This window comes from Rhea americana, unplaced genomic scaffold (genome assembly GCF_003343005.1).
Source record: "Rhea americana isolate MKP2758 unplaced genomic scaffold, rheAme1 scaffold_423, whole genome shotgun sequence".
Taxonomy (NCBI): domain Eukaryota; kingdom Metazoa; phylum Chordata; class Aves; order Rheiformes; family Rheidae; genus Rhea; species Rhea americana.
The window spans coordinates 337,479-359,543 of NW_028186561.1; the positions used below are offsets into that span (position 1 = coordinate 337,479).

A 22,065-nucleotide genomic window follows, 5' to 3' on the forward strand; every position below is an offset into this window, starting at 1 on the left:
ACAGGAGCAAGAGAATCATAGTATCATCCGTGTCCTGTATCCTTGCTATATCCAAGGGCATTCTAGGTGATGAGATATTTGGCCTATACCCCATCTCTGGTGAGCCAAACCAGAAGAAAAAGCCCTTACGTCAGCTTCTTCCAAATGCCTGCTTAGTTTTGGGCGCGTGCTCATGGCACAGCAATGGGTACACGAGAGCCTGCTCAGCACTACCACAGTGCCAGCTGCACAGCTCGTCTCCCACTTCTCAGAGGATCCCAGAAGTCAAGATTGATGCACCAAGAAACAGGAAAGTCTCAGTGGCTCATCGGGCAGGCAGGCACTTTCAGAAAGCTTGAAGCATAAGTTAAAAGTAATACAGGCCCTTACAATATAGATTAGAGTTGCCTTTTAGGCACTCTAACCATACGGTAAGATTTGTCATACCACAGCCAACTAGGCCCCTAATCTGCTGAACCTGAGCATGTGTTAAAAAGGCAAATAGTCTGATGACCTTAAGCTTTAGCCCCTGAAAAGAGTTCCTATAAACTGAGTGGGCTTCTTCAGACTTGTTAGAAATCATTAAAAAGAACTCCCTGCCCTTTACAGCATTATCCTGGTATTAGTGCCTGAATGACAGTGAAGGAATTTGATTCTTGAGCTAGATTTCCAGGACTAGAGAAGTCAAGTGTGTATTAGTCTCCTTTTGAATGGAAGCTTACAYCTCAGAGTGCTAACTGTACAACAGAAGGCAGGAACAGCTAGGTTTGCACGGGAGGTTCRTGCAGTTTGGGCTGGTCATTTCCCCAGCTCCTTTCAGTTCACGCTGATCAGGGCTGGCAACCTCCCCGATTTTATTTGGGCTCCAGGAGCTAAACAGAACTCTGCCTTTGGGTATTACTGTCCATACTAAAGGAGACAGAGGCCAGATTAGAAGATRCTGATACAGAATCACATCATCTTCAAGCATCAGATGTCTACATCAGTCTTGAAAAACCCTTGAGTGGAATTCAGCAAGCAGTTCAGCTAYCATGCACAAGGAGGAACAGAAGGCAACTCGTCTCCTTCAGCCAGATCTGACAAGCAGTGACTACAGAGAGACTTTAAGAGTCTCAGTATCACAGTTAAATAGAATCCAAAGCTTTAACTCTCCCCCCACTACACACTTTGAGCAGCCACCTGTGTTTCGCTCTGTGACTAGCGACAACGCAGCAGGCAGGCAATCCTTAAGCTCGGTTCTCAGCTGAAGTTCAAACCTTTTGGTTCTTCTTCACCTCTACTAGTTCACTGCTAGAACTATTTTGATTTCTCTTCYTTTGCATTGCCCCTTGACATTTCATAGTAAGATCTTCCACTTCGCCACAGATGCCAGGGCAAAAGAAGTCCCCTTCCAGGGGTTCAGTTCTACAGCATTTCTCGTCTAGAACATGTCACCATCCTGGTGCACAGGATCAAGCCATGCAACACCGGACACCGACAGGTGATTCACACATCCCCGGATTTAGTTGCCTTCGGGTGTACTTACCATACAATGGATGACACACACGTTTTTGGGGTTCTGCTGTAGCCAGTTGTGCATGTTCTTACAGACAGCATAGAGATTATGCAGGCTGGGTGCTTGCCTTACTGGCCAGCTACATTCAGATACCTAGAAGAACCACATAGTGAAAACCAGTTTTGTGAGAGCACGATGGTACAAGTATACCTGCCCCYCCCCCMMAAAAAAAAATTGTACAAGAAGAGTATTTCTCTCTTACTATCTACTTTGTACTTAATCTACTCCATCTCCTCTCATTCATAATTCTGCTTCAAGATTTTAATGAATTATGAAGGGACAAAAAAAAGAACTCAGTTAAATAACAAGATATTGATGTTGTTCTCACTGATTTTGTGCCACCAGATAGCTCTCAGACATCTCTATTTCATTTGTTTTTATTTGGAGTGTCTTTTAAAAGGCATTTCTCACAGAAGGAATTTAAAGGAGCAACATTACCAAGCTTATCTGTAAGATAAAGTGATTTTTCTCTCTTAGTTGACACTTGGGTTCTGCTTGAAGAGAACTGGGGAGCGGAAACAGATTATGTGACTAGATGTTCTTAAATAGCTATATGATTTCCATACATRACCATGCCATCTTCTCAAAGGAAGRAGATGTTTCAAGTTTCATAAAAGTCGTCTTTAGGATCCTCTCTTACATACATTTCACAACGTTTTATAGCAGACACAGGAAACCCGACTTCCACACAAATCCCAGCTGAGGTCTACCAAGCAGCCCTCTCAGAGGGCAGCAGCAGCAACGTCCAGAGAGTAAAGGAGCAGAGCAGCGCAGCYTGACCAAGGCATCCTCCCAGCTTCCAGCCCATCACAGCCAGAGGATTTGTGCTTAATATTCGGGAGATTTTCTTCTTCTATATATTTTCCTAATTGATTTTTGCACTCACGAGAATTTTYGGTCTGTAGAGCATCCTAGAATACAGCCGTGGATGCGGTAAACAAGTACCAGCTTCGTGATGTGCAGGCTACCTAGTAAGTCGTTCCACGCTCAAGTCCCTTACTCTGGAAGGCAATGAACGACCATTTCCTACTGACCTTCTCTACAGCGTTATTTGTCCCTACCCCCATTCCCCACTGTTCTTCCTGTCCCAAAAGCTGTAGCTTGTTTCATTCCTCCTGTTGCGTACATTTCTTTTACATGGACCTTTTCTGTGCCATTTTCAGGAAGGGCTGAGGGGGACAAAGCATAAAARGTTCAACTTTCTGTAGCCTTCTGTGCAGAAGGCCTGGTGTTAGCTTTCTGCTCTAGAGACCTGCCAGTGCACGCACTGCTACAATTAAGGGATCACTGAAAATGGCTATTCTGAGTTACACACAGGGATCATAAATATTCATTCAAGTCTGTAACACAGCAGGAGCACTGATGGCATAAATGTAAGATACAGGTGCATGCCCATCATTTTATATTATCAGACAAAAGTCTTCTCCCTCCAGCTCAAGTACTTTGGCATCATGCTTGTAGAGGCACAAGATCCACTTGCAATTAGCCCAGCAAAACGCAATCCAGACCACAAACTGCTGCTAGAATTAATACGACCAGTGACTCTCCAACTGAAGATACTCTCAATAGGTTTCCTGACAATACACTGCAGAGCATCTGGAAAAGCCATTATCACTTATCAAGTAAATAATATACATTTCCAAACAGTCCATAATTGTGTTTTTACTTGCCTATAATTATAGGTGTGCTTGTTGATCTGCCATTAGGAAATTAAATATGCATTACGTAGCACTGCATTTATTTCAAGTAGAACCTCACCACCACTCATGAAAGACAACATTACAGAAAAGAAAGAAGAATTCCTATAGAGATTCTGAAGTATGCAGGTAGCACTAGTTTTATTTCAGTACTACCACTAGGGCAGTAAGAGCCCAGAATATGGCCTATCAGGGACTCTGAAGTTTAGTTTTGTTTAATGCTATATTTGAGTTGTATGCTTTTTAAAACTGTTGGCATTTTCTTCAGCAGATGGGAGTTTCCTCTCCTGCCTGGAGAGCCGAAGCAGAGAGGGAAGGAGAACAGAATACAAGATTAGCGAGCAGCAGGTTTTGYCCTCACGCTTCCCTCTTCTTCTCAACAGACTGGAGATTTGGGGCCTCAGACCTAGGGCTGCCTTCCCTCCCGACACAGGCATATCAGAGGCAGCAAGTGACCCAGCAGGCCACTAACCATCACCACAAAGTAACAAAAAAGTTTTAARGAAGGTAGGAATTAGAAGTCATTCAATTTAAAGAATATGCGTCTCAAAGCTTCRCTTCATCTGGCATCCACATCCAAAGCGGAAAACACTCAATATGATTTCACCCCCTTGATAGCCTATTAGTATTCTTCCCAATGTATAAACATGAGGTTGAACTTCTYGTAACTGTTTCATATGACTGTCTGAACTCATGTTGTGTTCTGCATATTGCATTTTCCTGAGAAATACTTCGAGTCAATATTAGATACTTACTAGATTATAATACCCATAACCTGAATTTACTATGTTTTAATAAAAGATGCATCGTTTTCTTCTTTTGTGTGTCAAGGCAATAGCTTACAGAGCACCAGGTCATGCTTAGAAAGTCACATAAGGTCACTTGTCAAGTGGTTTTGTAGGGTAGGAAACGAAGCATAGGAGGTGGAGGCACTGTGGAGTTATAGCCAGGTCAAGCAATATACCAGCAGAGGTTTAATGCTAGGCTCTCATAACATCTGTCCTCCTCCTCCCAAGAGCAATGYACCAGAACCAAGCCAAACTGAAGATCCAGGGCCCTTGTTATTTTTTAGTCTTTCCTGCTCATTTACCTGTATTTAAAGTCATAGCTGGCTAGTGACAGTCACTAAGAAATTTGCTTTGAGTGGTTATAGGCAATTAGAACAGTTGCTGAAAATAAAYTCAGCTATACCTCAAACTGAAATGAGGTGAGACTTACACGGCGTGAGATTCGCTTTCCCTGACAGAGGGTTAAGCTGGGCAGCTGTTGTTGCCTTTTTTGTTGCAGGCAACAGCAGCAAAATAAATCACTACTTCCCTGTAGCAGAGGGAAACGACAGCAAGTTTTCTGAAAGAACAGGCCCAATCTTGCATTCCAGCAGCGATATTTCATACAGAGGTATCCTTTAAAAGCCATTAAGGAATCAGAGCAATGCTTCCGTACACTGTTCTGGCTTGAGAGAAGGACGCTGGGGCAGAGCATGCACGTAGCTTTTTGGAGTCRTGCAGCAGCAGAAGAGCTAAAACACACCTTAGATCTAGTTTCCAGGCCTGCGTTTTGCCTGCTAAGCACTCCAACACAACTGAAGGATCCTTCGGCATGAAAATAAGCTCCCTTCTTTCGTTGGTAATTTCTTCCGAAGCACATTTGTTAGGCTGTCAGACAGCCAGCAGAATTCCTGCCGAACCCCTGCCGCCCCCGCGACCACGCCGCCGACGCGCCCGCGGCTGCACCCCGCCTCGCGGGTGCTGCCAGCGCTTTGCTATGCCTGCGCCGGGTGTGCGCACGCACTTGGTACGTATGCACCCGCTTCTGTCTGTATACGAGCTCGTTTCTCACACCCCTATGCAGGTGTGCTCCAGAAGACACGTTGACTCCTTACGCCTCCACAGCAGCTTCTAGCAGCTGCGTAGGAGCCAAGAGCAGCACAGGACCAGCTCTGTGCAACTCCCCTTACTCACACAGGCTCCTAGTATGAGCATACATCCTGAACTTCCCAGCACTAATTCCTGAAGTCCCAGACATCAGATAATACACAGAAAAGACCACAGCAGCTTAGAAAACAGCTATACTCCCCTTTCCCATTACATCCTACCACACCCAGGAGACACAAACGCAAACTGCTGCCTTGTTTCACAGGAAGATTGGGAGGACTTTAGAAACCTCTCCAGAAACGTTCTTGTTATCCTGTCTGAACAGGCTCACCCTGTTATGAAACTTGGCACTGCGATAATACTTGGGTGACAAGTTGAAGACTGTGTAGTGGTCAGGATGCCTGGAATCCAGGAACGTCCGTACGTCTTCGATGTGGTTCCTGAATCCCAGCTCAACTCCTTCAGCAGGAAAAGACATCACTAGAAATGCAAGAAGAAGCCAGGCTGAGTAAGTACAGTAAGATGTTTATGAATTCTGAACCCTGGAATGCTGCAAGTTTTATTTATGTCAAAAAGTAGTACTTACCTATGACTCTTGAGGTAATGTATGAAATATCTAGCTCTCCCTTGGTGTAACTAAAAGATAAAGTAGGAGACAGATGTTATGCACTTGTTTACAGAAGACATCTAACTACCAACAGAACCAATACAAATCATCAAAACAGCGTTAGGAAAGAACAACCTTAAAACTGATTCTTTATATTSTGTCTTTATGTCTTAAGAAAAAGGTACAAATAATTTCCTAAAATCAATGACCTAGCCTTCCCTTTTATACCCACTTGTATTAACTGGATGCAGAAACTTCTAAAAAAGAGAAAAAAGAAAAAGAAAAATCCCTTTTCCACCATTTTTTCATTAATTGTTAGTGCCAGTTTTCAGGAGAAATCTTTTAGGTAGCCCCTTTGCCAATCCTTCAAAACCTCCGGAGTCTTGCATTCTAGTCCATTTAATTTATTGTAGCCCCTATCACTCAGTGGCAAGTAGAGGGGATATCACCAACACAGATGACCAGAACAAAATCTGGGCATCAAACTCAGCTTTTTCTTTAACTCAAAAGATGGCTTTAGCAAAGGGAGCAGTTAAAATAGCTAAGAGGGAAAATTAGGTTGTTCAGCAAGAGGAATCTTCTTGCACAGAAGATGAAGTGCTGAAACACAGAATGAGCCAAATTTAGTGATAAAAATATTGAAGTGCGGCTAAGTGGTAGGAGGACTCCACAAGGGGAAGTGAAAGAACTGGAGACTGCACACTCCATTTTCACAGGGAGGCCTCATTTAGAGTTCAGAATGCTGATATTTGGTTATTATCAAGCTTAAGAGTTTTACTTTTTTTTTTCTGCTTCCTTGAGGCCAAAAACCCAATTATAAGACAGAATTATAGAAGTCACTTGTGATTTGCACCTCATTCTTTCATYAGGTCATCTGGAAGCATGGTTTCCTCATACTGTGCTAGTTAAGATGACMGCTCAGACTGGCACTTGGCAGCTACTGATTTCACCTGAGTTATGTAGTTTTAGCTGTACTGTACCTGGCAACAGATTGCATGACCTTTGAAGATGTATCTTTCAGGGTGTCCTTCAGGTTATCCTTCAAGTTGCTGAAGAGTCTCCCTGCTCCTCCTTTCACCATATCTAGCAAGCCTCCCCCATAGCTGGATTCCATGTCTGGTGATGAGGCACCTTCAAGCATAACAAAAACCAAACCCAACATCACTGTTTTGGAACAAATCCATAGGGCCAAACCTACTGCTCCATTCAGACAGAACTAGGCCTGTTAAGAGCAGTGCAAAAGCAGTTTTGCTCATTAAAGCAGTGATTTTGCAGAGGTGAGAAGTGGCACACWCTTGCTGGCCGCAGACACTGTCAGAGAGCCTCAGTGCTGTATGTAGGCTGGGTGGTTAGTACCAGTACCGTATCAACAGCCTTTCAGCATGTCTCACCTCAACCCAAAGCAAGACCAGAGAAAAGTTACATTCAGCTCCTTAGTATGCATTTGCTAATCACAGTAATTTGCTAATCACAGACAAGACCAAATCAACAACTGCCTCTACAGGCATAAGAAAGAGTCTCTAGTACCTACAACAGCTCTWCAGCATGACTGTCACGGCCATCAGTTTGAATGCAGCTAGGTGACTGAAGGCTGTCTTATGACTATCAATTTCTATGGATATTAAATAAATAATTGGAGTGACTTTAAGTCATTTAAGAGTAGAGTTACATTTGCTTGAAAGGAAGGAGATAGAAGTTTGTTTTTTAGAGAGAGAAAAGGAGAAGAGTTGAGAAAATAACTTTCTGGCTGAAAAAGAGAGAAGCTTTCTGGATATTCCTGTACTTGCAGCATTAGTACAGGATTCACCAATTTGGTAAGTCTAAAGGGGAGCAGGGCCTCAAAGATCACCTCTTTAGTAAGCYTTTTCTTCACAGCTTGAAATGTCAAAGTTGCAAAGCCAATACAAGACTAAAAGACAGCGGAAGAGCAACTTCAAACGTTATTTTGATGAAACGTGATATGGTCTTGTACTTCAAGTGTTYGCATTTTACAGTTCTAATAAAATAACTATTCCACAGTCTTAATCAAGAACTGTTTTACTGTAGCCTTTCTTATTACATTGTACATTTCCTAAGAATGACTTGCACTGTACATAGAAATATAATTAGATGTAGACTTCAGTAATCATGCTTTTGTTTTATTGCAGAATTTTCACACACGAGCCTAATATMATTATATTTTAAAATGTTTATTTATCATCTATAAATCAGGTTTTTGGCTACTTAAATTATTTTCTGTTCACCAGGCCTCAAATATTTTGACCTTACCAAACTTAAGCTGTATTACTTTAATTATACATTTGTACCTTATTATGTCAGATTAGTCTAAATGCTACCGCTTCAGTCTCATTAGTTTTAAGTCAACTCYTAGTTTATTTCAAGACATGGATTAATTTTCAGAACAATTAAAGACCAGGTAAAGCGGAACAAACTCTCTCAGAGACCACTCACTGTTCTTTATCTAGTAGAAGAGATCAGCTAGAAGTTAGTTAAAATGAGAGCTGCAGGAGGTGGGGGAAAAATGATCTAGATCAACCAGCATAACAAGTTAACAAGCCACCTACGTAAACACACGCCACACTAAGGTGGCCTTAATAACCAAGATGACATCCAATATGAGGTGCCYGTCACAGAGCACCCAGAAGGTCTGAAAACATTCGTCCTGTTTTAGAGTGGTGGTTCAGCCGCTTTCTGACAAAAMCAGTGCTGGTCATTATTAATTATTCAGGCACCCGGAAGACTGAAACATTTGCCATGGCTAAGGCAGGCCAGTGGCATTCCCAGTGTTCATAATGCATTTTTGGAAGCTTACAAAGAAACTTTGCAGCTATAATTTCATTAGTTTCATAGCATGTACATGAGTGGTACTAGATACACACTACTGAAGTATGGCTCCAAGATCATCATTACCAGAATAAATATTCTGGGGGCATTAGGACTATTAAGAAACATGAAAAGCGTATGTGTTTAAAAAAAATGTCTCTGCTGATTTATTCTGTAGATTACCAAATCCATTTAAATAGTATTCACTATTTCAAACCCAGCATAAGCTATCAATGAATATAAATATATCTTTAACTTGGAGACTCCACTGGTAAAGTGATCCTATTTACTCCCCTGTTCACCAGGGGTACTTAATGCACTGTGATGTGGTGACATGATCCATATGCATGAGATCCATGAGCTAACCTGATAAAATCAGAGCCAGTATCTTCCACTCTCCATTGTGCTTGTAATAAAATCTAGAACTTCAGAACAGAAGATGACTTCTTAAGGCATAGGAAGATTTCCTTTATCCAAATCACTTCCAAGTATCTACTTTAAGTAGAAATCAAAGTACCTTTTTGGCTTCTGAATAGGGAATCAGTGTTTGATATCTTTTCAAATACTTTGCTTTCATATTCTTCTGTGTTAAAAGACCCAGGAGTGGAGGAAAGAAATGACCTACAAAACTAAAAGTGCCTTTAGAAGAAAGGAAGGGAGCAAGCTAGTAACTCAGAACAGGGAAAAGGGGGCAAGGGGATCAGAAGACCAATGGCTACTAGGCATCTTCTACATTTTCCATGTTCTTAGAGCCTTTTTGTTGTTCTCCTAGAGCATTTTCAACAATAAAACCTTGAAGACTCCATCCCACTCCCCAAAAATGAGCACAAAAGAAAAACAGAAAGGGAATGAGAATTTCATTACATTAAGATTTAACATGAGGCAAAGCTATAGAAGAAGCTTACAACATRCCAGTATTTGGCACTATACTAAGTGCAATAATTCGCTTAATTATCTTTTCTCCAGTGGATCAGAGCAGCATCCTAGGTGCTGACAAAGATCATCTGTCTTTCTTACTAGGTAGGATACAGCTTCCACAGGCTGTTCACAGAGAAACAAAATCTAACTTCATTCCAGAAATATGAAAGCTTCAGGATCAGGAGCAGCATGCAGCAGAGATGCTAAGTGAAAATATATTCAAAGGCTCCTCTAATAAGCAGTTTAAAGGTCACACAAGTCCCAGCACCAGGGTGGAAATGGTTAAAGCATTAACATTCCAGTCAGACACCATCATCTTCCACACAGCTCCTGGAGAAACTGGCCAGCTGACCTAGCATCACCCGCCGCTGTCGTTGTGTATCTGTACGCTGCTCTCCAGCAGTGCTATCTTGACAAACTTGCTTTTCTTGAACATGTAAGCCCTGAGCAAATGGCAGGGGAGTCTTCCACCACGTCCTCTGCAGGCTGGCCAGTGTGCTAAATCCTACCCTGTGGCAGGAGGCATCCAAAACTCAGCAGAAACCTGCTCCAATCACACAATCACCAGAAGTTAGATCAGGCCGACCACCACCRCCGCAAAGACCACACACGCACCAGGAGTGCCCAGCCACACACCTCCTCCTCTACAGCCCCTTTTAACAGATACAACTTCTATACTGCCAATGAGACAAGATTCTAGTAATCCTTGTTTGCTTCCAGGCACAACCCTGGACTATGAAGGGCACTTGCTAAGTCTGAAGAAAAGATCTCTGAATTGCTCCATCTTGGAGCCTGGAAGGAAAGAGATAATGCAGGTAAGATGATCAACACTAGCTTGGTCAGGATACTGAGTTAGAGGCAGAGCGGACAACTTCCCTGTTCAGAAAAATCTTTGTACAAGAGTCAAGTGGTAAACTCAGGAGAAAGACTGTTAGCTTAACACAAAGGCAATGGGCACATCTCGTATTAAAATGAAGTGCAAGGCATATGTCCCCCTTCAGCCCTCCCGTCCCCASCAGGAACTGCATCCTGCATGCCTACTCAGTTAGGCTGTAACCAAAGCCACCATTAACACCCCCAAATTCCCACGCAAGCCACAACAGCATCTTCTGCTRTGGTGGAAATGGGTATTTGCAAGCTCGTCTGCATGAAAATACTTCACCACAAGTTAGCAGAGCAGCACATTTGCAATTCTCAGCAATTTGCAACAATTCAAATTTTCAGCATGTTAACACATAGCAATTAACTTTGTGTTAGAGTTACTCTTTAGAAGTCTTATTATGAATAAGCAGCTTTTGTGTATGAAATGCATCTTGTTCTTTACACAGTAAGAATTCTTCACTAACCCAGTTTCTGGATATTCCTTGAAAGGCTTAGTGTGCTTCACAGATGTGCTTCYGATCTGCATTTGGAGGGGCTGTTCACTAACTACAGCTTGTAAAATTCTTAATAAAGGAACTTTCAGTGTAGCAACTTGGACGCGGTACGCTCACWGCAAAGGAGGACTGAGACAATACGTAAGACAGAATAATTCAAGAGAAACTGTTAGGTGATGACAGCCATGAATTCCTCATTTCAGCACTCCAAGTCAACAGAGCAGCATGGAAAAGTGACAGCTTCATCCATTTGGTTGACAAGCTGAAGTCTGTTTGTTATGGCTCAATGCATATATGTACCGCTGCCCTCGAGACTGTCCCAGCCGCTCCTCCKCCTCCTCCTCTAGGGGGAAAAAAGTTTCCCTAGTGGGGGTTAATACCTTCTCTGAGAAGGGGCTGTCCTTTGCTCCTAATCAACCTCAGGCAGCCACCAAAGAGCCATTCACCCTACCTGTTCTTCCCTTGCTCTCACAAGTAGCACGTATGCCTAATGTCAAAAGCAAAGACTCCTAAAATAATCTAGTCTTGAACACTGGATTTCAGGGCCAGAGATGGCATCCAGGGCAAATGAGATGGGCTGGCTGTTCAGCCAGTCCAACGCCGCATGCTGGGGTGTGTTTCGTGCTCTGGGCACCTCCCAGGCCATCCCCAAATCTTGCAAACCACAAATCCCCAAATCCAGCTCTTCAAGGAATTAAGAGGGAAGGGAACCAACATTTAGAAGGCCCCTAGTGTGTGTCAATTTGAATGCTGATGAAGCYATACTTAGCTTGAGAGCATGGAGGCAAAAGCAAGAGGTCTAGAAATCCAAGATCAGGCAAATACTAAGTTTCAGAGGCTAATTAGCAAGAGTAAGCAAACTCTTTTTGCCTATAAAGGGCAGGAAAAAAGCAGACATGAAATCATAAGAAAGGAAGCAGGTTTACCTCAGTCTGTCCATGCTATATGTATCTTCAACGTCAAACCTTTTCTGATCAAAGAACTACTCCCTGCACTTCTTTCAGAGAAGGAGAGAGGAAAGAGCTAGATCCTCCCTATTCCTCACTAGGCACCTGTAGGAATAGGAGACACCACGGTTCTTCTCTAAAGAGGCGTTAACCCTTTCCACTCCTACCCTCTTAAGAAACAGCATTTTCCACAGGACAATTCRTTGCAAAGTACCTGTCACTTGGTACAATTTGGCCCCTTGCAGAAACAGGGGAAGCATTTAAATTAAGCAACTTGCAGTCTGTAGAAAGAGCAATTTATCGTTAAGGAGATTCAGAGGCACGTGCTTACCCTACTAGAAGCAGAGAAGTCACCTGAACCTTCTCTTACTCACAGCAGTAGCATTTTAACGAGGAGCTCCCAGGGCTGTGCTCCAACATACCCTTCTACTGAGGGGGCAGAAAAACAACTCATTCCCCCCTCGTGGAAAAAACAGTGCGTTATATGCGCTCACACGGCTGTGGCTCCAATAAATTGATGTCAGTATGTTTCAGTTTAAGGTAGCAAAATAAAATATGACTCAAAAATCAGCATGAGCGCTATGGATCAATTCAAAAAAAAACAGCTATGGAAGATTTCAGTTCTCCTTTAGGCAAAAGCTATGGGAGGGTTAGTTTGAGAGCATTAAATGTGCTTTTGAATTCTGTTTCTACGGTACAGGACAGTCTGGCGCTACGCTGAGGGGGAAAAACACAAAAACACTCATCAGCTAACTGCATACCTGTCCCAACTTACAGATTCAGCAGTTGTCACTGCTTCTCCTTCCCCATGAAGTACTTACGGGGTTCCCCCCCCACTTGCCTTTTCCCCACACCCCATTACCACGGCACAGTGTGAGGCGGGACCAAGAGAAGCAGGAACATCTGATGCAGGATGCTCATTGCCTTGGAAGAAAGAGCTCTTTTAACGGTTCACAAACCGGAGGAGGCCGGGCCGCTGCTGTTGCGGCTTAGAGACAACTCAAGCATTGTTGCCGAAGGAACACTCAGCAAAAATTGGTGCTATTTATGCTTCTAATGCCACGCAGCGGCCCTGCTCGCCAGACGAGGTGCAGCCTCGGCTTACGGTCCCCGCGCTCACGACCCTCCCGGCAAAGCCGGTGCAATGCAGGATGCAATTCCACAGCTCTAAGGGATAYGACACCAGGCTGTCACAGTGCCATCGTATTCATGAGGTCCGTCTCAGACTCACACAAGCGTCCRAGCAGCGCAGGAAGGGGAGCGGAGAAGCAGCAGCGGGGCTGGTGCTCCTGCCACGGCATTATTAGAGCATCACGGAGGGCGCGTGTCTGCAGAAGGACCAGCAACAGAAAGCCGAGCAACGACCTGTGCAGGAGGAGTTTCAATATCCCTCAACGTTTCCAGCTCCTTATGTTCCCCAGATGGAGGTCRTCTTCCATGCTTGGCACTTTATCTTTCTTCAGATTGCAAATCAATTTACAGATGTTAACGGAACAATTTAAACTCAGATTTCAGGTGGRATGGTGGCAAGCATTGCTACAGGCAGGTATTGCTAGGCAGGTGGCTCCTTCGCAGCTAGTTTTATACACTACTGATTATCACCAAGTGCTTCATTTGTCAAATGTGCCCTTCAGAGCAGTCTTGGAGGCTACGAGACGGTGTTCGGTCTAACCCTCCTTAACTCCTTGTGCTGGAGCATAGCTCTCTTTTGGACAGCTAAGCTCTACAAAACGGGAGCAAAGCCACCACAGCATCTATGCTAYTTTATATACCTACATCTTCTCCTAGATCAAGGAGAACTCAAGTATCAGGATTACATCAGCTTTTTAATAGGTACTGAGCTCTGGTTTGTTAAGGGGCTTAAAAGGAGTAAAAGATAAATTAGCTGCAGTAGAGGCACCTAAGAGAGATAGAGAGGCATTTACCTGAAGGGAAAGCACTTGTATTTGCAGAAATTACTTGGGAAATTCCTCAGACTCACATAAAGAGAAGACTAAATTCTCTGATAACAAACCCAGGCTTGCTTGTCCCCTCCTCCATCGCTGCCCCAGGTTTCTGGTGTAGTTAGAGCCCCTAAGAGACTGAGCAGAGAGATCTTAAAAATGTTATTCTGTAAAAAACAAAAATAAYAAACACATTCAGAGAAGAGCTGCAATACAACAGTAGCAAAACAGGCCGATACCATTTGATGCCTTCGGTGCCTGTCCGGCTGGGATCCCAATACACATGTATCGTTCTTACTGACACTTTAACACACACAGGGGAGGCACGCAAATGTTTTTGAAGTGTGAGCAGGAGTAGGATGGGCTGTCTGAGGGCACAAGGGACAACACGCCACGGCTGCCATACCCGGCTCGGTAATGACGAGCACGCGGCGGCCTCAAGGATTCCCCAGAACCGCAGCAAAAACCAACCGCAACGACGGAAACGCCTCCAGAAACCGCGTCCACCAGCAACAGCCGAGGTGCGAGCTGTTCGCTCCTGCTGGTGGTCGCTGAGGACCTCCCAAAGCACGAGAAGGGCTGACGCAGTTTCGTCGGTCGAGGAAAGGAAGGAAAGGGAGAGGCGGCCTCCTGCCGCCTTTTCCACGGGCTTCTGCGTCGCGGGGCGAGGCGGGATCCGCCGTCGCCCGCTGAAGCATTAGGTGCACAGCCGTAACTGCACTTTCCGTGCATAACACGGTGGTGGTTTTGCCACAGCTAAGGAATTAAGCTTTTTGCCTCAGTAATCAAATAACCTCCCTTAACCTTTCATTGCCTGTTGTGTTAAAGCATGAGATTTGAACTGCCGAACTGCGTACATAATCCTGTCACTGTGTTGAATACAGGCATTTCTAGTTTCACCTCCGAAAGCAGGAGCGAGGGACACACCAGAAGGAGCAGAGAGAAGAGCAGGCGCCCCTCTTGGGGAACGAGGACAACCTCCAAACAAAGGCATAGGAGGAAAAAAAAATACAGTGGAGACTTGTTTGAGCAACAGCAAGACGTAAATCACAGAATTAGCTGTAAAACAGATAATTTGGACAACGGTTTCTAAACACAGATGCAGAAAATCTCCGGTGACTACTGGAACACCTACAACACCAGTCTAYCCCAGCAAAAGGCAACGTGGATTAAAACAAAAAAAATATACAGACTTCTGTTTTCCAGACTAATAACAGAAGCTGCTGCAGAAYGGCACACAGTCTTTCTGGAGTCAGAATAGCTGGCTAGCGGTTTTGCAGGATTTCCATAACAAGCAAAAGGCCCCTTAAGCCATGTAAGCAGTAGTTTAAGCAATGCTCCACTCCTGGCCCAGCTTTGACAGGGGTCGCGTTAAGGGCACACGATTACATGGATGATTATTTTGAATGAGGTTAAACCACATGACTTAGGTAAGACCAAGTGGAAGTTTAAGAACAGGTTATAAAAAAGTTTAGAGTCTAAACAGACTCAGGGGAAGAGGGAAACATGCCGTGAGCCAGGAGAGGGACTCATCAGATAAGGAAAGAAAAAAAAAAGAAATCAYAGAAAAATAAACCAATATTATCCCTCATCCTGAAACTACAAAAACAGCCAAGCTGTGCRGTTAAGTGCCTTAAGTGCCTTAAAGACAAGGCTTTCAAGACAAAACAGTTCTTAAGTAGGAGGGGAAAGCTAGGTCTGCTGGAGGAGCGTTGATGGATGAGAGCAGTGATTGACTTGCACGCAGCCCAGGACTGCCCAGAAAGGAAATACGCCTGCACTGAGCTCCTTGAGAACACAACAAGCTCAGATACAGAGAAGATAAATAAAGAATAGTTCTTTACTAAGTAGGCGATTAGCATAAGAAACAGACAGAGGCAGTGACACAAGCTGCGATTGTATAAGGAATACTAGACAAGAAGTTGGCGGAGGATGTGCTACAGGATGTAAATGCAGACCAAGAGGAGGTCTGAGGTGTCAGGATGCTTCGAGGGGCTCCGCGGGCTGGCAAGGACAGTCAGTGCGGGCGATGAGCAGAACCACTGCTCCTCAGTGCAGCACCTGCAGGTTTTAACATTGGGAACGTTTAAGGACACGCAGCGTTCAGCCCAGACGCAGCTCGTGCCACAGACACCCTAAGCATTAAGGCATCTGAAATAATTTGTTCAAACAGGAGATTTTGGTSTTTTAGCACAACCTTCCTGAAATTAGCTGGCACCACGTGCACGTAGAGCTTTTGCCTGGAATGGGTACCAGGTAGAAACTGCCTCAAGACTCGAAGCCGTGCTGTTACCTGCAGGAGAACTTCTCGGCAGCTTCGCTCCCAGCAGGACAGCGACGCTGTGGAGCACTTGTGCCGCGCTCGCTCCTGGAAGCGACGAGCACTCCCATCTAGACGAAGTTAGGTTGCGAAGATAAACCCATCATAGGATTATACGGTGCTCACGTAGTGCAAATATTGGGAGGAAAGAGAGGAGAYGGGAGGAAGTGACACCTGCCTGGAGGAGCCCTGCTGAGTAGGAAGTTCCCTCTGGAGAACTTGAAGCCTTGCTCTGCTTTGCTCCTATTAACTCAAAGATACGGAGCACTGCAYGTTCCTGCTGTGCAAAACAACACACTACTAGAGACCGCAGCACAGCTCACAAAACGGGCTGCAGGCCCCGCACGTGCCAAGGCAAAGGCCCAGCTCGCTCAGGCACCCGTTACGCAGTAAGCACAGAGTTGACACCGCATAGTTGTGATGCTTGGACACCTTTTGAATCAAGGCTTGGGTTCATGCCCAAAAAAAAAAAAAATCACTGGCAAAGGGAGATCTCTGTGCGGGGACTTTTGCTGATGAGGGGCGGCAGCTCCAGGCGAGCAGCGCTGCCAACCTCCGCGAGCTCCGGCCAGACTGGAGGAGCCGAATGCCTCTTTCCACAAGGAGTTGTGCTTTCTCTCCGTGCCTCAGTTTTCCGTGTGTGGGCTGGGATAGGGCAAGTGACCTCCTCTGGGAAGCACTCTGAGGGCTTCTGGCAGGATATAAAGCTGTAGGGCAGAGAAGCTGAGAAGCTCAAACTTTTTTCCTTGTTCTTTTCTATAGTTAAAACAAACAAAAACAAACAAACAAACAAACAAACAGAAAAAAACCCCACCACTACCAAGCAAATAAGCAACCTATAATGAATACTGGATGAGCCTAAGGCTTTTTATCTGAAGGTTCATTACAGACACCTAACTATAAATGTAATGAAAATTTTAAGAATTAAGATATTTCTGCTTTTGCTTTAGAAACATTAAATAAAAATACAGGTTGCACCATCAGCTACACAATACGTATGATTTCCATGAAGAGGGCTTTTTGTTTCTTTTTTTCTTAAGAAGAGTAGTGATGACAGGACAAATAAAAGCCCTCCTTCCCCCAGCTCTGTACCGAGTTTGTTACACATTTCCCCTTATTTATGGGGCTTGTATTACATTGAACAAAATGCATTTCAGGGTAGAAGGCTGAAATATTAACACAAACCAAGAAATTGGTCTTTAAAGCTGATTTACACTCCTTCTCTTTCTTGCCTTAAAAAACTACTGCCAACACCCCACCATTGAAGTGTCCAAAACCCGTATACAAACAAGAGTTGAACTGAACCGCCTTGGTTGAGAATGCAAATAGCAGAGCACAAGACCGCATTGTCGGGGACGGTCTTGGCCTCCGCGCCAGCGGCACGGAGACGTCTCTCTGACTCGCTGAAGAGTAATCATCGGCACATGAGAGATTACGCTTGCAACTCAGTCTATTCCCCGAGTGTTTAAAAGCTATTTTGTAGGTTATATAGTTTATAAATGCCAGGGGAGAGCACAGACCAGGGGTTTGTTCCTTTTGTAAAGCGCATTCTTGCTGTTACTTTTGTATTTCTGTGTTTCACAGATCCTCTTTTTCTTTCAATACGCAGCAAACTGGCGAGAAAGCATTAATGAATGCCACAGCAAGAGTTTAAAAAAGAAAGTTTCTTCATTGCCTACTTCTCATCTTACAAAGACTTTCAGGAATTAATAAAAAGGGAAATACTACATAGATGATTTATTTGAATTTGTTTTGAACTTGCAACATTTTGTGTCCTTCCAACTTCTGCTTTAGTCTCCCATTTTTCTCCCCTTCCCTCAAACTTCCAACCAAAATCCAGCATACTTTCTGCACCAACGAGTATTCAGAAGTAATGGAAATGTATAGGTCCCACTAGAGAGCCAGCTGCAGTTACCCACTGTCCTCATGTTAGTGCACGGCATCTAGTATAGGCTTTAAGGATAGTCTTAAATCCTTTTTTATAGGATTTAAGACTTCACATCAGGACTTGATCATTTAAACGTCAAGGGCCCGTACGAAAGATGCGCAGAGAGCTCTAACGCATGGCAGAAAGTCCCAGAACTGAAACGGAGCCTTATAGGATCAGACGACGCTGAGCTTTAACTTCGAGGTTTTGTGTTAAATCACACCTCGACCAATATTCTGTCAGACCTAAACTCTTTGAACCAAAGTTTAAAGCAGCCGCAAGCCAGGCGGCGACGCGAGAGGCGTCGGGCGCCGGCGGGGCGGCCGTGCCGGCTGCTGCGGGTAASGGCTTCTGCGCGCGGCTCCCGAGCCGAGCACCGCCCTGGCCGGGGAACGCTCGCCATCGCCACAGGTCAGACGCCTCCTTCACGCGCCTCTGAGCACACACGTATCCTGACTTTAAGCAGCTTTAAAAATTGTCACTTCTTCAGTTAAACGACTTCTAGCAAYGCTCCTCCTCGTGGCATCGGTTGCGGCAGCGCAAGAGCTCTGAATAATCCAGACCAAAACCTGTTTACCAGTCATAAAAGAGACTTTAAGTGTTTTATTTTCCCAGGCTTAGTCACTGGAGCTCACAGACTGCTCTCACACCTGCAACGCACTGGCTGCACGTGCAGGCTAAGCCTCAAGTGCTACCTTGAGAGCCTCTCCTTGCGAGCTCCCATCCTAGTCACGCTTACATCCCCTAATAGCAAACCCCCCAATGCACACACGTGCTCACACACACACACACAGTGGCTTTTTGTTCCTTTTTTGGACACCAAGCAATACTCGTCCAAAACACGATCGAGCCAGTAATCAGAAGTACCTGAGAGTTGCAGCATAGCTGTAACTGCCAATTGTTCTTATTGCAAGAAGTTACTTATGAGATTGCCAGCCCACATTAAAAGTTGGTGCTTTAAGTAATAAAAACTAGCACTTTGCATTTATTAAAAAAAAAAAAAAAGAAAGAAATAAGAACCAACAGAGGCCTGCTTTCTGAACTCATGTCAATYAGTATAATTGTAGCAATATAAAATAAGAGCTTTTCTAGTTCAAACCAATCAGGGATATTTGTCTAGAGTTGTCAGCTCTTTGCCTTCAGCATAAATCCTCACCAGTAGTTCTGTAACTGCTTAATATTTATCTATATACATCTTCTAGAGAGCAAAGGTCCATTTTTTTCCATGCCCAGAGTAAYGCAGCTGCCTTAAAATTAATCATGTAAAATATTGATTATACAAGACTTCTCTTCTSAGCACAGAAGTAAGAAACATGACACTTCATCTACACTTTTCATCRTTTTCTTCCCGTCTTCCACGTACAAGATGTTCTCTTCCCAGTTAAGCGACCAATAAGCTTAATAACAAACCARGCAGCTGCCAGTTAAAGTTAGAGAAAGACCAGTTAAGTGCAAGCCAGTCCACTCCAGCGCGTTAGCGCCTGTATTTGGAGCGGCGGCCAAATTCAAGCTCGCGCAAGGGCCCCTCGTCCTGACGACGTCTAACCGTCCCCGCGCAGAGATGCTCCCCGCGCGGCGTTCGGCAGCGCAGTCGCACCGTACCACAACCGCCCGCGGGCTGGCTCTCGGGGCGAGACGCAACGCGGCGGGCGGGCGGGCTTCCCCGGCTCCTCCCGCGCCCCCGGAGAGGTGGGCACGAAGCCCTGCGGGCAGGCAGGGCACGGCATCTGCAAGCTCTCGCACCGAGCGCCCCGGATCGCCGGGTTACACCCGGGAGCTACTTCACTGCTCTACAGAAAAGCCATTTTGATACCTCAGAGAGCAGCTGTTCCACTGCCCAGCAAACCACGTCTTGGAGCTGGAAGWGACGACTGCAGTACAAGGAAAGCAGGCATGTCCGAAGTAAGCGTGTTCTAATTTGGCCAGGACCCTCCTGGGCTTTGCCTTCAAAATAYGCCCTCACAGCAGACAGGCCGCAGCCCCAAAATGCCCCCAAAGCAGCAGTGAAGTTTTCCTTTGCCTCGTAACGTATCATCAGGTTRTATGACCCTTCCGCTTCCTGAGGAATTCAGATCTTTTTTTCCCTGCAATTGAAATATGTTCTCCCACTGCCCATCCTGTGAATTTACACTTCGCCATCGTGAGCGGGAGCAGTCTCAAACATCTTTAATATTAATATTCTCTATTTATTTTATCCCCCCAAAATAACCAGAGGATGGGGTTTGGGGGGSAAGGGGAGGTTCTTGCTATTAGTTAGCCAAGACACCAGCATTATTACAGGTTATTATTTTCTTCTCTGTCTTGTAGTGCTCCCTAGTCCCAGCTACCCCTCACCATCCATCTTSACGAAGAATTAAAGATAAATCATGCCCCAATTAATAAGCAGCTTCCATTACTGAATCACTAGAAGTCACAAGCATGCTAGAGGGGTGGATATGGTTTTTTGAACTTCTACAATTCCATTACTAAGTAAAGAAAATTATGTTTACTRTGAACTGATGAAATTAACCATTTATCAGCATGAAGTGCTTAACAGATCAAGGCAGGTAGGAGTACGGTTGTCGGATTGTAAATCAAGTATCATGCTACACGCGGATTTTTTGAACTTTACGTGAAGATCTAGAAACCCACAGCAGAAGGCCCTTACTAAACAGAAAGTATCACAAAATGCTCCATAAACTCAAGAGCCACATTGAGGTTTGAGGCTTGTTGCTGTTTCAGCGTCAGGTGTGTAGCTGTGTACAGTGCCCCTAAGATTTAGGCGATGGGCTGTAAGGCATTGCYGGTGGGAGTACCAAAGTGAACAAAAGGAAGGGAACCCGGATTAACGCAGATTTCTGAACCGTTGGCTTCCGAGTCCTGGAAACGGCCCTTGACCAGTTCCAGGTATCGAGGGGGCGAGCATCCCCCTTAGAAACCGACGGAGAGCATTAGTACAGTTCACCCTCTAGGATGTCCTCGTATTCAGTAGTTGTACTTTTGAAGTTGGGAATTCACTTGTGAATATTGCACAAACAACCTATAAATAACGGTATTGTCTCGCTATCCACAAACACGTCTTTTCCGCTCAGCGGGAAGCGGAACGGCTCGAAGCAGCAGAACAGACCGGCTGCAGCAGGAGCGCTCAGACAACGCGCTACGCGGACGTCGGACGAAAGCCACCGCCTGACACGAGCTACCGGCTGCTCCTCACACCTGGCTGGATGCGAACACAACCTTCTGCAGCCCTAAGACCTCTGGTTCTTAAAACTTTAGGAAGCTCAYTCTGATAATTGCTTTAATGGTAAATTTTAAAGTGACCATAATATCCAACCATCTCTGTGGGTGCCAATGTAGGAATCCAAGCAACTATTACACAGCAGCCTACTGTGAATCTACTGACACATACTGTTGTTGTGAGCAACTCCAGCAGTAGTACTAAATTAAAAGACAGTTCCAAAAATCTAGAAGTTAAAAACAACACAGAAAGAACCCTAGATTGGCAAGTTTTAATGGAGAAGGAAAAGGGGAAAGAAACATTATTTTTATTATCAGAGAACTTATCAGAAAAAATTATAAGTGTAAGAAAAACAAAACAAAATGAAGCAAAGCCTCTCCTCACCCTAGTCCAGACACAGGTCATTAGTTTTTTGCTCTGGAAAAGGTTATCACTTTAAAACAAAGATAAAGTATTCTATATACTTACTGTGCGTCTTGGGAAACCACACKCATGAACTGGTACAGATCTCTGCTAAATCATCCCCTCATAACGCATAGATATCAAATTTGGCCCCTTGCAACTAAACRGGATATTCCCCTGCACAAGTCTGATCTTCAGGAAGTTATCCTCGAAGGCTGTGGATGCGCGTTGCGACGGGCACACCTGAGCAACCAGACCTGGAGCCAGGTCATTTCTATGGACCCCCCCCCACCAAGCTGCCAGATCTTGCTAGCTCTTGGTCACTGATGACCCAGGCAAATCTGAACCTGTGATTTAGCGGTGAAGAGCTCTATCTCGTTACCAGTTACAAGGGCCATCTGGTCCCCCAGTCCATGATTTACAGGAGGGGGCAGGGGGGATAATTAACACAGTTCAGGTCCAGGGGTGCTTGGGGGGGGG

General features: G+C 44.8%; 1 protein-coding gene across 1 annotated transcript in view; it reads right to left on the reverse strand.

The window, feature by feature from the left end:
* The window catches only part of DNAJC6 (DnaJ heat shock protein family (Hsp40) member C6), a 51,929-nt gene that overhangs the window by 17,217 nt on the left and 12,647 nt on the right, over window positions 1-22,065 (reverse strand). The window contains exons 2-5 of the mRNA XM_085315231.1: window positions 6,693-6,843; window positions 5,692-5,741; window positions 5,437-5,585; window positions 1,505-1,627 (exon numbers count right to left, since the gene is read on the reverse strand). Of these exons, the coding sequence (XP_085171357.1) occupies window positions 1,505-1,627; window positions 5,437-5,585; window positions 5,692-5,741; window positions 6,693-6,843 (473 nt within the window). The remainder of the gene's footprint in view (window positions 1-1,504; window positions 1,628-5,436; window positions 5,586-5,691; window positions 5,742-6,692; window positions 6,844-22,065) is intronic.